This window comes from Carassius carassius, chromosome 49 (genome assembly GCF_963082965.1).
Source record: "Carassius carassius chromosome 49, fCarCar2.1, whole genome shotgun sequence".
Classification (NCBI taxonomy): Eukaryota; Metazoa; Chordata; class Actinopteri; order Cypriniformes; family Cyprinidae; genus Carassius; species Carassius carassius.
The window spans coordinates 14,794,356-14,808,522 of record NC_081803.1 but is presented as its reverse complement, the minus strand read 5'-3'; the positions used below and the strand labels follow the sequence as shown (position 1 = coordinate 14,808,522).

Below are 14,167 nucleotides of genomic sequence, written 5' to 3'. Positions count from 1 at the left end.
GACATGGAAACCGCATTCTATTTTCTATTGTTGTTTTACATGCTTCTACACGGTTATCAAACCACCTTTAAAAACATTCTGAACTATCATTTCTTTCTCCAGACTTTCAAGCTCAGGTTTCCAGACACCACAGAAGAACAAAACAAAAACTACTTCACAATGCTAAGCAGGACATCACAAAACCTTCTGCAACCACAACCTCATGGATACACAGTGAGATACAGTCATGGAAAAATAGGCATCTAAAACTTTCTCTCATTTCTACTCATTATCATCTGTTCATTTGAGGCCTCTCTGTGTGGTTTCTGTGGTATGGTGGTTCAGTGTGAATGTGTGTTTTTTAAACAGCGTGTGTGGCATAAAGTGAAAACAGCCTGTCATTATTTTTGGAAAGCTGAGCTTTGACATACTGGAAAGACCTGAGAAGTCATTCCCAGAAATGCATGGAAATAGATGCTTGTGAAGGGATATTCAATGAGTAAGTACTTCTATGAGTGTGAGGATAGGAACTGGAACTTTTTTTTAATGGAAACAGGAAATGTCAATAGGACTGGAAACCGAACAGGAACAGAAATTAGAACGGAAACGACAAAGAAAATGTTTTTGTGGAAATAGGAAACAAGAATGGAAATGGCAGTAGAAATGGAAGCAAGAACATGAAGAGAAACAAACGTGGAACAAGCAAGGTGAAAAAAGTAGGTGGAGATGGAATGGAAATTGAAATAGGAGTAGAAACAAGAAAAATAATTGGAATAGAAAATTAAATGGAAACTGAATGTGAACAGAAGAAAACAAACTGAAACAGAAAATATTAAAAGGAAAAGGAAGTCAAATCTAAAAGGAAGAAATAATAACACTAGGAATAGAAACAGGATTGCAAGTGGGAATTAAAATAAAGGTCTGCCTACCTGCTGAGTCTGAATTCATCATCATCACCCCCTCTGACTCCTAAGGAAGAAAAAAATAAGTCACTGGCAATATACAGAAAGTGACCACAGATAAACTTCACCTGCGATCTCTGACCTCCAGAGAGTAACTGAAAACATGAGTGCAGCCACAAAAACTGCTTCAAAAAGTAAAGACATGACAAATGTACCATCAAAGTTCAAAAGGCCATCAGCAATGCAGTTAATTTAAGACAGATAGCAATAAAATACCTTTTTTATCTTGTGAGAAACGAGAGAACTCAACCCTTTAAAGACTCAACGAGCATCATCAACTAACATCGACATTCCAACATTGATAGCTGACTTTACACTGGCTTACAGTCCATAAAAGAGAACATGGCTGTTTAAAGCCAGTGTTTCAAGAAGCAGAAAAGGTTTAGCAGGAATGCTAAACTGGAAGTGTGAGTTTCTGGGGAGGTCGGGGAGGAATTCTCATCCTGAGAGCAGATGAGGTTATTTCAGTTCGGAAATCCAGCAAGTGCTGATCTCGCACTTTCTTATTGATTGAAGACTCCAATTACACAAGAGAGCCAGTAGACAGAGATCTCACTCAGCAATCAATGAACACTATTTTAGTCTTTGATTCCAGAGTTACAATATGTCTGCACAAAGTGGAGAGACAGCCTAAGTCCAGTAAAAACTAGCAAGTAAGAGATCAATAAAAAAAAACATCATAATATATACTTTATTTATATTATATATTAAACAATATTATTTTGTTTGATACAATGTATAATTATTTGATTATATATTATTATTATATAAGAATTGTCATTTTATGCACTTCATGTATGTGAATACAATGATACATGGGAATCATTCATAATCAGTACTGAGTATAAAGTTAAGTATCAAAGAAACCAAAAAATACACAACACAAATAAAGCACAAGCCACATAAGATAAAATCCCATCCTGTTCCATAGGCTCCAGTTCTTTCTTTAATCAAGGGGTTAACCTCAAGCTCTAAAAATATTGACACTTTTAGGGAGGCGGATGTTTATTTTTGGCTTGTTTCTGATCCTCATTCTTAGCTAGTCTCAGGGGTGTCTATCAATTTGGGATAGAATGAAGGCCACTACAGAAATAATAGGTTTCTGATATGTCCCACATATCGGGCTTGCATGTGATATTCTCTAAAAAGAGAGGACCCAGAGGAAATGCTTGGAGCTGCATGTCTGACCAAGAATAACTTCAACAATACATGAAAGTGTTAGTTGAGACTGTATGGTTTCAACTAAACAAATGTTTCTTTTCAAAAGAATAGGGGAAAGATCACATTTTTCTAGAACAACTCCCACACCGACTCCAAGATCATTTGAGTTAGACCAAACTTCAAAACAGAGAACGTGCACGATCATGATCAGCAGACATAATCACAGTCCTCTGACAGCATCCAAGAAGAAGACAGATGTGACTTCCTTCATTGTATACCATCTTTAGACCCGAAACACTAAACACAAGTATGTGACTGTGAATGAGGATCAAACTCTACCAGACTTTCAAGAGGCAGAAATGTAAGTTTAAGTCCACTGCTGTGAACTTCATCACACCGTATCCACACACTCCTTTACAGCATGTTGTGTGTTCCAATACTTTTTTTCCTTTTTTGAAATGTAAAGAACAATCTAAAACTTACAGTTCCTCAGACACATCATTAAAAATAAACTTCAGAAATGTTTTTCTACCGTTCTGATCTTTAGGAAGGCTATCCTAAGTTTTTGGAGGAGCAGTTTATTTACATACACCGACAAAGTAACATCTGAGTTTGACACTCAACCTCTTTATCCAACAGCAGCAGACAGTCACGAGCTGTTCAGAACACATACATCAATGACGCATGCTATGGAGCATGTTGAGGAGAATCGTGACGTCACAATTCTCTAATTTTCAGAAGTTTCAGAAGTGTAAAAAATAATTCAGATTTCAGGCTGAGGAGTTAGTCTAAAACTCAGGCAAAATTCTAAACAAAAGTTACAGTATGTAGTGTATTTGACATCTTTAGTTAAACTGTCAACATTTTTATAGCCTTGATGTTGTTCCAAACCTGTATGACTTTCTTTCTTCTGCGGAACAAAACATTTTTTTTAGAATGGTTTTATCCATAGAATTAAAGTCAACGGGATCCTAAACAACACTGGAGAAATTCAATGAAGTCCAACTGAGACATTCTCTCAAATATCTTCAGAAAAGAAGTCACATAAGCTTGAAACGAGTTTGCAATTTGGTTTAAGTATCCGTATGTTCACCTTGACCACACACACTTATGCTGTTTTGTTGGGTATAGGCATCTCTGTGGTGATAGAAAGCTTCATCCCAGGAAAAGCAAACTACAAACTACAAAAGCAGTTCACTACATCACAACCCTGGATAACTTGCAGGTTTCCTTATCACAGAATTATCTAATTTCCTTCATGTTTACATAACCCAGGAGAAACAATGTAGCTGTGCAGGCGTGCTGGTCCAGAAACGCACCATGACCTGGTCATAAATGTCTGTTTTCTCGAGGACAGGCCATTATCTGTTTTGCCTGCAGATGGCTAGACAGCGTGCGGAGCTGGATGCGTCTGACCCTCTGCAGCTCGTTCACCACTCAGGGACAGCTGCATTTTATCAGCAGTAGCAAAGAAAAAATAAACTCAGTCCGAGAGGCCTGGCTCCCACGACCTTAAACACCAACATATGCATTAAACAAAATGATACAAAAACACATGCACATATACATGTAGAAAGATACTGCAATAATTTGCAATATCTGCAATGTCAACACAAATAATACAGTCAAGCTCTTGTTATAAGTCATAAAAATGTACTGTAATGTCTCAAATTGCTCTTCATTCAATCTCATTCTTTTCTAGGAAAAACAATTGAGATGTTAAAGAGTGATAAAAAAAGGACTAAATTTCAAGAGTGTGTAATGTTTCACTGTTTTGTTTCTTCTGACTTGAGATGTGTGTGAGAGTGATGGTAAACTTGGACTAAGGGTTAAGCAGGGGCCATTTCTGCAATCTCTGTCAGACTCAAAATCCGTTGAGTCCCAGGGAATGGATGTCCCCCGCAGCAGTTTTACAGCTAGCCCAAATTTCACACACAACCCCTCACAGAGCCTGGAATGAACAGATAATACTCAACTGGGCCTGTAAATGAGGCATGCATGGGTTTGGTTTCACCATTTGTAACCATAATCCTTTGTGTACAGAGTTCTATCTTCATTTGCACAATGCGAAATAAAATAACAAACCCCGGCTTTGTGTAGTATGAAAATAATAGAACTGCTTTTCACATTTCTTACTGACTTTGTTCAGTCTGACAAGATAAAGAAAACGGGGTTGTAAGGTGGGTGTTCTGTTTTAATGTGACAGGTTAGCACTCGGCAGATGGGATTTTAATTGACCATGAGGGATGTAAGAATCTGAGGACAAACACAGCGGTCATGTTTCCTGAAATGTACTTCATCCGTCCTTAATCCTCAGCTGTGTTTGACAACACTGACACCACTCAATCTGAATCTTCATCACAGACCTGCTCTACCTGATCCAGAGGCGAGGAAATGAAATGAGAAAAATTATTTGGTGTAAACGTCATCATTAGAATTAGCAGGGTCACCTTATTTTCCTCACGTCAGCTCTCATACTAGACAGGAGACTGGTCTGACTCAGCCCCGGGACTAGAGTCACAAGGTTAAGAAATGTCACAAGGGATCACAAGGGTGAAGTCAGGCATTATGCATGATCTCTGGTTCTTTCTAAAATGCTTCAATCTATCAGAGAGTGATGGACAGAAATACCGCCACACATAGAGTCTGTGGGAAACATTACCAACCAAAGCTTACATGACAATTAAACTATTAAAACATTATTAAACATTAATTCTGAAACCATTTCTCTTTTCATACATACTGACAATGTGGCCATAATTCATTATTATACCATTGAAATTGGAATAAAATTATTAAATGAAATTAAAAATAAAGTTAAGAAACACCCACCAAAAAAGATTGCCAGAAAGCATTAAGTATCCAAACTAGATCTGAAAATTTCCTCTCTGTGAAAAAGTAAACTGCACTTTTTTAGGAGGAAGTATGCAAAGAGATCTCAGACAAACTACAGAAAATAAATCAAAGTCACATTGTCTGATGGAGGCACTGACAGAGGATGTGCACACTTACTCCACCTAACATTTTCCGTTCACACACACACAAACATAAATCTTATCAAGCACCACCTAATGAAAGTCAAACAAAGAGACTAACATGTGAAAGAGTCATTCAAGGACACAGGTGATGTAAACATGATTGAATCATGTAGTGGGGGCTGTTTTTCTCCATACAGCCTCAAAGTCTCACCGTTATATTTACACGGATCACAAATCAAACTACAACAGACATCAGTGTCTTATACTTTTAGACTGGGAGATTTTTTTTTTTCCTGTTTCAGAAAGGAGCATGGGCTTTCACTGCTGGATTGATATAACACATGCGTTTAAACTTCAGCATAGCTGCTTGCTCTGTAAACACATCTCATTCCATAAGTATTCAGTACACACTTGATTTCATTAATCAAGGCCTTTAAAAAGGTATGTCTAGGACTTCTTTAGTTTTAAGAGAGCTAGAAACACCTAAGGCTTTGAATCACTACAAGGAGCACTTTGTTGAAACAGACTATTAAACAAGACAACAGAAGCACTCTTAGAAACAAGCAACTACCTGCAAGAACGTAATTGTTACACTTTTGTATATTTTTCCTAAAAACAAAAATTTACTTGAGAAGAAAATGATTTACATTTTATTTAAATAATATTAAATTATATACACATTGTGTATTATAACTTGTCAGAAATTACAGTATTGCACAAAAGTTTGAGGTCTGTATGATTTTTTAAAAAGTAATCAATATTCAAAAAAATGTTCATTTAGCTAGGATGCATTAGATTGATCAAAGGTGATAGCAAAGACATTTATAATGTTAAAAAAAAAATTATATTTCAATTAAATGCTGTACTTTTTAACTTTTTTTTCATCAAAGACTCCTGAAGAAAACAAGCATCAAAGTTTCTAAACTCCAGCACAACTGTTTTCAACGTTGGTCATAGTAAGAAATGTTTATTGAGCAACAAATCAGCATATTAGAATGATTTCTGAAGGATCATGCGACACTGAAGACAGGAGCAATGGCTGCAAAAATAGCCATTAGCTTGTTGTGCAACAGATTTCTGGGACAAACACCTCATGTTGCCCTAAACAGAGGAGCTGTATTTACAACCTCATCAAGAATGCCACTTTTGGCTTCAGATCTCGTAACAGATTAAAGGCAATTGATACAAGCATGTACAGCAGCTATTTCTGTGGGTGTGTGTTGGGTTGAAGTGGGGTGTTAACAACATGCTCTTCCCTCTCGGTCGCCCATGAGTCCCCCTTGCCCACCCTCTCAAAAAACCTCAACCATCACACAATGGCTGCCTGTCTCCAAAGTCCCCGCTTGACTCTAGAGGAATGTCCGGCTTGGATCGGACACAGTGTGCATGTCTTAACACTGCACTGGGACTGTGAGGTCACCGTTGCAGCAACCCTAAAGACACGGTCATGCCGTCACAGGCCCCTCCTCACAGACCGAAGTTCTCTCACATGAGAACATGAGTCGGTAACATAGTGACTCACTTAAAAACCTGTGGTCCTATGTCGATTGCAGTAACAAAGAACAACTGTGGATGAAATATTTCAAAAATATTATTTAAAATATTTTTCTTTAAATATTTATGCTTTAATAAATGATCACAAATAGAACAAAATACTGTATACAATTCTTCTTAAAAAGATTGGGGTTAGGATTTTTTTTTTGAATATTTTTTAAAGCAGTCTCTCTTACACTCACCAAAGCTGCATTTATTTGATAAAACCCAGTAAAAAAACAGTAATACTGTTAAATATTGTCACAATTTAAAGTAACATTTTACGTTTTAATATATTTGAAAATGTAATTTATTCCTGTGATGGAAAAGCATGATCCTTGAGAAATAAGTCTAGTATGCTGATTTGGTGCTCAATAGACATTCCTTATCATTATCAATGCTGAAAACAATTGTTCTGCTTAATAGTATATTTTAAATTTAATATGTTTCTTTTTTTAAAGATACTTTAATAGAAAGTTCAAAAGAGCAGCTTATATTTAGAAAAATATTTTTTTTAATTAAAAATGTTTTTATTGTCACTTGTGATTTAAAGTGCCTTTACTAAATAAAACTATTAATTTCTGTACAGTAGTGTATATTCACAAGAAAAAAATCCTATAGAATTATAGAAAGAGATTTTTGTTTGCATAAAAAAAAAGTGTGCACTACTGGCATCTATACATGGTAATTTTGGAGGTTTCAGCTGGGGGCCAGATGGCACATTCTGTCAACCAATAACAAAATAAAAGATTTTAATATGGAAAAGTAACCGCAGGTTTTCTCCATACAATTATCCTTAATTAATGCGATACTAAATTAATTGGGGATGCTGTCTACACACATGGCAACACATTCCACTACTGTTGTCATGACTGCTGATGTATGCTGAACTGGTGTCAGTAATTATGTTTATATGATGCTTTTCACACTAGGAGTTTCCACCTATAGAATCTATACACTACATCAATTATCCATTTTGTTATATATTCACATTCATTTAATATTTTTAGTTGCTTATAACATTAATCTTGGAACGAAGCATTCTATCAGATTTAAATGAAAATCATTTCTAAACATACACCAACCAGCACAGGAGAATACATCATTAGGCCTACCTGTCTAAATATGGTAACTGTTCATCGTGACTTCAAAATAAAAGTTTAAACCCTTGCTCTGAGTTTGCATGTTTTGATGTCCACATGTTCTTGTTCCAGAAATGACAGTGGCTGTAGCATTTTTCTGTCATGAAGAAGTGGCCAAATAACAAAGAATAAGTGGACATTTCAATTAAATGTTGTTTAGTCAGTATTAATATATAATATATATTAATATATTAATAATAACACCAAGATAACAGGACTTAACGACTAGAGATCCGTGGCTCTAACGTCTGTCGTTATGAAGTCGTTTGAAAAACTGGTTCTGGGTTATCTGAAGGATATCACTGGACCTTTACTGGACCCCCTGCAGTTGGCTTACCGAGGTACGTGGATGATGCAGTCAATATGGGATTGCACTTCATCCTGCAACATCTGGACAAAACAGGGACTTATGTGAGGATCCTGTTTGCGGACTTTAGTTCGGCTTTCAACACTATCATCCCAACAGCCCTCCAGACCAAACTGACCCAGCTCTCTGTTCCTAGCTCTGTTCCCTATCTGTCAGAAAGCTGGTGATCCACTGACAGATAGGGAACAGTTAGTGAGACTGGGGAAATTCATGTCAAACAGCTGCTCCACAAACACTGGTGCCCCACAAGGATGTGTTCTCTCCCCACTGCTCTTCTCGCTGTACACCAACGACTGCACCTCTAAAGAGCCTTCTGTCAAGCTCCTGAAGTTTGCAGACAACACCACACTCATTGGCCTCATTCAGGACGGTGACAAGTCTGCTTTCAGACAGGAGGTTAAAGAGCTGGCTGTCTGATGCAGTCTTAACAACCTGGAGCTGAACACGTTCAAAACAGTGGAGATGATCGTGGACTACAGAAGAAACCCCCCTGCACTCCCCTCACTCACCATCATGAACAGCACTGTGACTGCAGTGGAGTCATTCAGGTTCCTGGGTACCACTATCTCTCAGGACCTGAAGTGGGACAATCACATTTGCCCCGTTTCCACCGCAGGAACTTTACCTGAAAAGTACTTCACTTTTTCACTTTTTATGAAAAGTGAAGCCAAAACGTCTCGATCGCCCCCTGGTGAGTGGTCCTAGTATAGGTCATAAACCCCGCCTCCCCATGTTATTCAATGGGACGCAAGACCAACTAAACAATTAAATTACCCTTCAAATATCTTTTTTCCGAAGCTGTTTTTTGTCATTTACTGTAGTTTGTATCATGCTAATGTAAATTCAAGTGTTCGTTTTTAAAATAAGTTGTTTTTTAGATAGTTATTTAATGCTCTAAAAACGGTGGTGTGACGTCGTGATTGACAGCTGTGATTGACAGCTCTCTGAGCCGAGGAGGCACTGAAGCGTCAACAGGCTTTTTTCATGATCTTCGGAGGACTGAGGAGATTGTATTTACCTTATTTTAATGAGATTGGAGTGGAACGGAGCAGACAAAGTTCACAGGAGCAGGACTCCACTTCCAAAACAGTGCAGATTACGGTATGTGCATTCTGCGAGGGAGAGTGAGGGCGGGGCACAGGGGCGGGGCCGTTGATTTCGCGGCTTTAAGGCTTTGCTTCCTGCTTGCTACTGCGCATAGCTACTGCGCAGAACTGGTCCCTAGATCGCTATCTGCGCAGGCGCAAGTCCAAGATGTCAGCGCCATATCGGGACACTGGCGGCTTCAGTTTTGACCAATGGAAGAGAGCGAAAGCGAGTCGTCCATCTTTTTTTACAGTCTATGGTTGAGTTCAACCACCATTTATTCGGATCAACATTTTCAAAATATTACTGTTATTGTGTCATGGAATGTAATTTTAAAAGTATTTCAGGCGAGAATGTAGTTGTTTGAAACTCAAATCTGTGGTTTATTATTTATAAAGACAGCGCCTATTTAAAAATGTGTTTCGCTGATCTCAGAGACGGTCAGCTCAACGCGACCAGCGGGAGCTCAGCGATCATCTATCCGCCGAGAAGCAGCTTCACCTCGGCTAGACCTTCTGATGTGTGCCGCTGGCTCTGCTGTCTCTTTAGTGGTTAAACATAAATTATAATTCAGCTGCGGGGTAAATCTAACAGGTTTTCTTTGGTCTGTATTCAATTTATCTAGATGTTAAAATGAAAATAAAAAAGGCAAATCTATATAATATTTCGTTTCATTGTAATGGCTGTAAATCCCTGAACTAAGTACATTTATGCAGCTATTATGCTTAAATGAAAACGAAAGGAGGCAGTGGTATTTGATATCCTATTTCGTTTTATTGTAAATATACTGAGTGGAAAATTGCAGTAGCCAAAGCGAGTTGTGTTCACGCAGCATTGATTGAGTTCAACCACCATTTATTCGGATCATGTTCAAAATATTACTGTTTTATTGTGTCATGAAATGTAATTTTAAAAGTATTTCAGTCGAGAATGTAGTTGTTTAAAACTCAAATCTGTGGTTTATTTATAAAGACAGAGCCTATTTAAAAATGTGTTTCGCCGATCTTAGACGGTCAGCTCGACGCGACCAGCGGGAGCTCAGTGATCATCTATCCGCCGAGAAGCAGCTTCACCTCGGCTAGACCTTCTGATGTGTGCCGCTGGCTCTGATGTCTCTTTAGTGGTTAAACATAAAATATAATTCGTTTTGGGTAAATCTAACAGGTTATATTTGGTCTGTATTCAATTTATCTAGATGTTAAAATGAAAATAAAAGCAAATCTATATAATATTTCGTTTCATTGTAATGGCTGTATATCCCTGAACTAAGTACATTTATGCAGCTGTTATTATGCTTAAATGAAAACAAAAGGAGGCAGTGGTATTTGATATCCTATTTCGTTTTATTGTAAATATACAGAGAGGAAAATAGTAGCCATGGTCAGCTGACTGAAGTTATCAAGTATATGCTGCTGTTTGCAGATTTACTGGATTTGCGTCGTCGCGGACATCACACTCCCGAGTCGAATGCACAAAGTCCGCACTACCGAGAATGCACGTCCAAAATCAGCGTACTTTGTATTGAGAAACGCGCGCAGACCTACGTCACCAGTCTATTTGCCTAATCTTCCCGGTACTTTACACCGCGGTGGAAACGCAGAAAGCAACAGGTCTGGGGGGAAAAAGTTCCTGGGAAAAAAAGTTCCTGGTACAAATGTTCCGGGTAATTTCGGTGGAAACGCGGCAATTGACTCCATTGTGAAAAAGGCCCAACAAAGGTTGTACTTCCCTCCCCAGCTGAGGAAGTTTAACCTGCCACGGGAGCTGCTTAAAGCTGCAGACGGTAACTTTTGACGCTCTAGCGGTTAATAAACAGAACTGCTTGCGTCTTGCGGAAGAACATTGAAGCCGGAGCTACTTCTCTCTGTTTATGTCTATGCAGAATCACAAAGGTACCGGGTTACTCCGCCGCGGTACCCCCGAAGCAATGTAAAATAGTCCGAATATAAACACTTATTATAGATGTACCCTAGTGATTCAGGACAGGCTAAAAACACGGTTTGGAAAATGAATTCATGGTGTACTCGCTTATTATATACATTTTGTAAATCTTGAACACAAAAAAAGTTACGGACCGCAGCTCTGATTGGTTGTTTCTTACCGGGAGCGATCGAATTTCTGCAAATGGCAATAAGACCACTGGGAGGAGCCAGAGGAGCTTGATTTTTTCACAGATTATCTGTCTCATATTCTACTGTCAGGACATAATGACAGGTTTCACAAATACATTTTTACAAAAGTTACCTACTTCAGCTTTAAACAGTTCTACTCAGCCGTCATTGAGTCTGTACTGTGCACTTCAATAATGGTCTGGTTTGGTTCAGCTACAAAATCAGACATCAGAAGACTACAGAGAACGGTTCGGACTGCTGAAAGGATTATTGGTACTCCCCTACCCACCCTTCAAGAACTGTATACATCCAGAGTGAGGAAAAGGGCTCAGAAAATCACTCTGGATCCATCACATACAAGTTACCCCATCTTTTAACTTTTGCCATCTGGCCGGCGCTTTAGAGCCGAAAATACCAGAACAGTCAGGCATACATAAGTACAGTTTTTTCCCATAGGCAATCTACCTCATGAACAGTTAAATGTTCCCCGCTTATGCAATAAAAATGTGCACTATCCTTATATTTATTTGTTACCCCTCCATTTTATTTTTTTGTCTGTGTGTTGTTGTCTCTGTGTACTGGAAGCTTATGTCACTAAAACAAATTCCTTGTATGTGCAAGCATTGGCAATAAAGCTCTTTCTGATTCTTATTAAACAAGAATTAGATCGCACTGTAAAGTGTAAAAACATCATTGGCACATTGGCATTTTCTGCTGGCATTTGATATTATACATAAAGTTATGATTGTATTGTATTTTTTACTACATTTTGAACTTTAACTGTTGTTCAATAAAGCCATAAGATATTTTATTTGTGATATTTTATTTGTACTAATTATTATTGCCTCATCGCATATGTATTTCAAGTAAGTCTGTTGTTCGCTTAGGGCTATTTTTATTACAACAAAAAATCAGATTACCCGATTAATCATCAGAATAATCAACCAATTACTCGATTACAAACTAATCATTAGTGACAGCTATATGACAAAGATCAACTACTGTATACAATGCATAAAACATCACTGATCATTAGCAGCTTCCTCTTAAAGCACTTTTTCACCTCATTATTCCTCATAAATGTTTTTTTTCTTCATAATAAAAAAAGAGTCTAAACTCAGTTATAAATTGTTTAATTTAGTTTCTTTCTATAATTAAAATCTAGCTAATGAATTGTGGAAGAGTTCTCTTCTGTGATTGAGTGAACATGAACATAAAATGAATCCTGAAAGCATACAGTTTAAGCTTGTGCTACAGAGTGTGTCTTTGTGAACGTCTCTGTCTGGCTGTCTGCCGGTGCATGTTTCCGTGTGACACGCTGCTAGTCATTGCTTAAGACATTACATGACTCTATGTGTTCTCCACACTCCCCCAGCCTCTGGAGTACTGGAGCTGTGTGTTTGGCAATCTGGAGATCTGGGGTTATAAAACAGGAAGTGGCTTCGTCGCCAGGCATTAAATTAAATTAAATTAATTGTCGCCATTTTTAAAGACCCAGAAGTTGGTCAAAGAGGCCCCTATGTGAGAACCAATACAGAGTTCCACTAAGCAGCCTGGGACAGACATGAGTGCCACAGCACAAAGCTATTTGTTCATTTGCTGGAAGTGTCCGGTCTGGAAAGCATGTTCCTAGTGTTAATTATGGCATCTGTGGCCCCCCAAAAACAGGATCATGGGGGGACGGGAAGACTGTATGGGTCACAAAACTGTAACAGAACATGTTTTTAACAGAGTAAAGATGACTAAATGCACCCCAAACTGCCTCTGGAATTGCTTTGATCAGGAATTACAATATTCAAAACAGATTTGAGGAACTAAATACATGTATTAGAGTCCATTCTAAGATTCTTAAGGATATAACGAGTGCTTTAAAAACTTTTTACTGCATTCAAGTGGAAACTAACAGTCACCACAGCTTTCTGATTCTTAATACGGCAGAGTATTGATTTTACTCTAATCATGAGGCAACCCACATTACATTCCCACAGAGAAATGGCCCTGACCATGACCCTGTGGTTTGCAATGTTAGACAAAGTTAAAATAGAACAAGAAGAATGACAGACTGACTCACTTATAACAACATCTTGCCATCGCTGCAGCAGATAAAGCTCATGCAGCATTTTATAAACCATGAACGCAATATATTATTCATAATTGTGGGGGATTAAAAAAAAACATCAGTGTAGGTTATATTTACACATCACAATGAAAAAGAACAATTAGTCTTATATCATTTATGTAAATATATATATATATATATATATATATATATATATATATATATATATATATATATATATAGTCAGAGCAAATCGCTGCCTAATTCCAAACAGATTATTATTGAATTTAAACAACCTACTAATTAATGTGCATCTTTAATTTATATATAGATTGATTAACTTAAGAACACTCTAGAAACCACATACTGAAATGCCAAATGCAGCCATCCACTACTCCCCAATGGGCAAAACCTACTTGCATTCTCTTGTAAAAATGTACAAGTCTACTCATACAGCCTAGTTGTCATGCTTTCATTTTAGAGGCATAATGAAGCCACATGGCATGTTCATCCCTGTGCCACAAACTCACAACCCAGAGATATAAATAAAACCTTCAGGGGCTTCAAAGTGTCTCTAAGCTGCAGTGACAGAAAACAGACTGAGAGTGATGCAAAAAGCAAGAAGTGCATTCTCAGAATTCATAACATTTTGTTCTTGCAATGCGTGCTGGGAAAAGATCACACTCACCAAACTGATAATCACGTTAATGCCTTACAATCTCCTGAACTGCATTACCTATCCAACAGACAACAATACATGATTCCTTTTTAATCTGACAGCAGATATCT

The 14,167-nt window shown here is 37.8% G+C and overlaps 1 protein-coding gene across 1 annotated transcript in view; it reads right to left on the bottom strand.

Moving 5' to 3' along the window:
• Positions 1–973, bottom strand: part of LOC132132123 (stAR-related lipid transfer protein 13-like) — a 56,712-nt gene extending 55,739 nt beyond the window's left edge. Inside the window, exon 1 of the mRNA XM_059544400.1 lies at positions 909–973. Within this exon, the coding sequence (XP_059400383.1) occupies positions 909–933 (25 nt within the window). The 5' untranslated portion in view covers positions 934–973. The remainder of the gene's footprint in view (positions 1–908) is intronic.
• Positions 974–14,167: the final 13,194 nt, after the last annotated feature.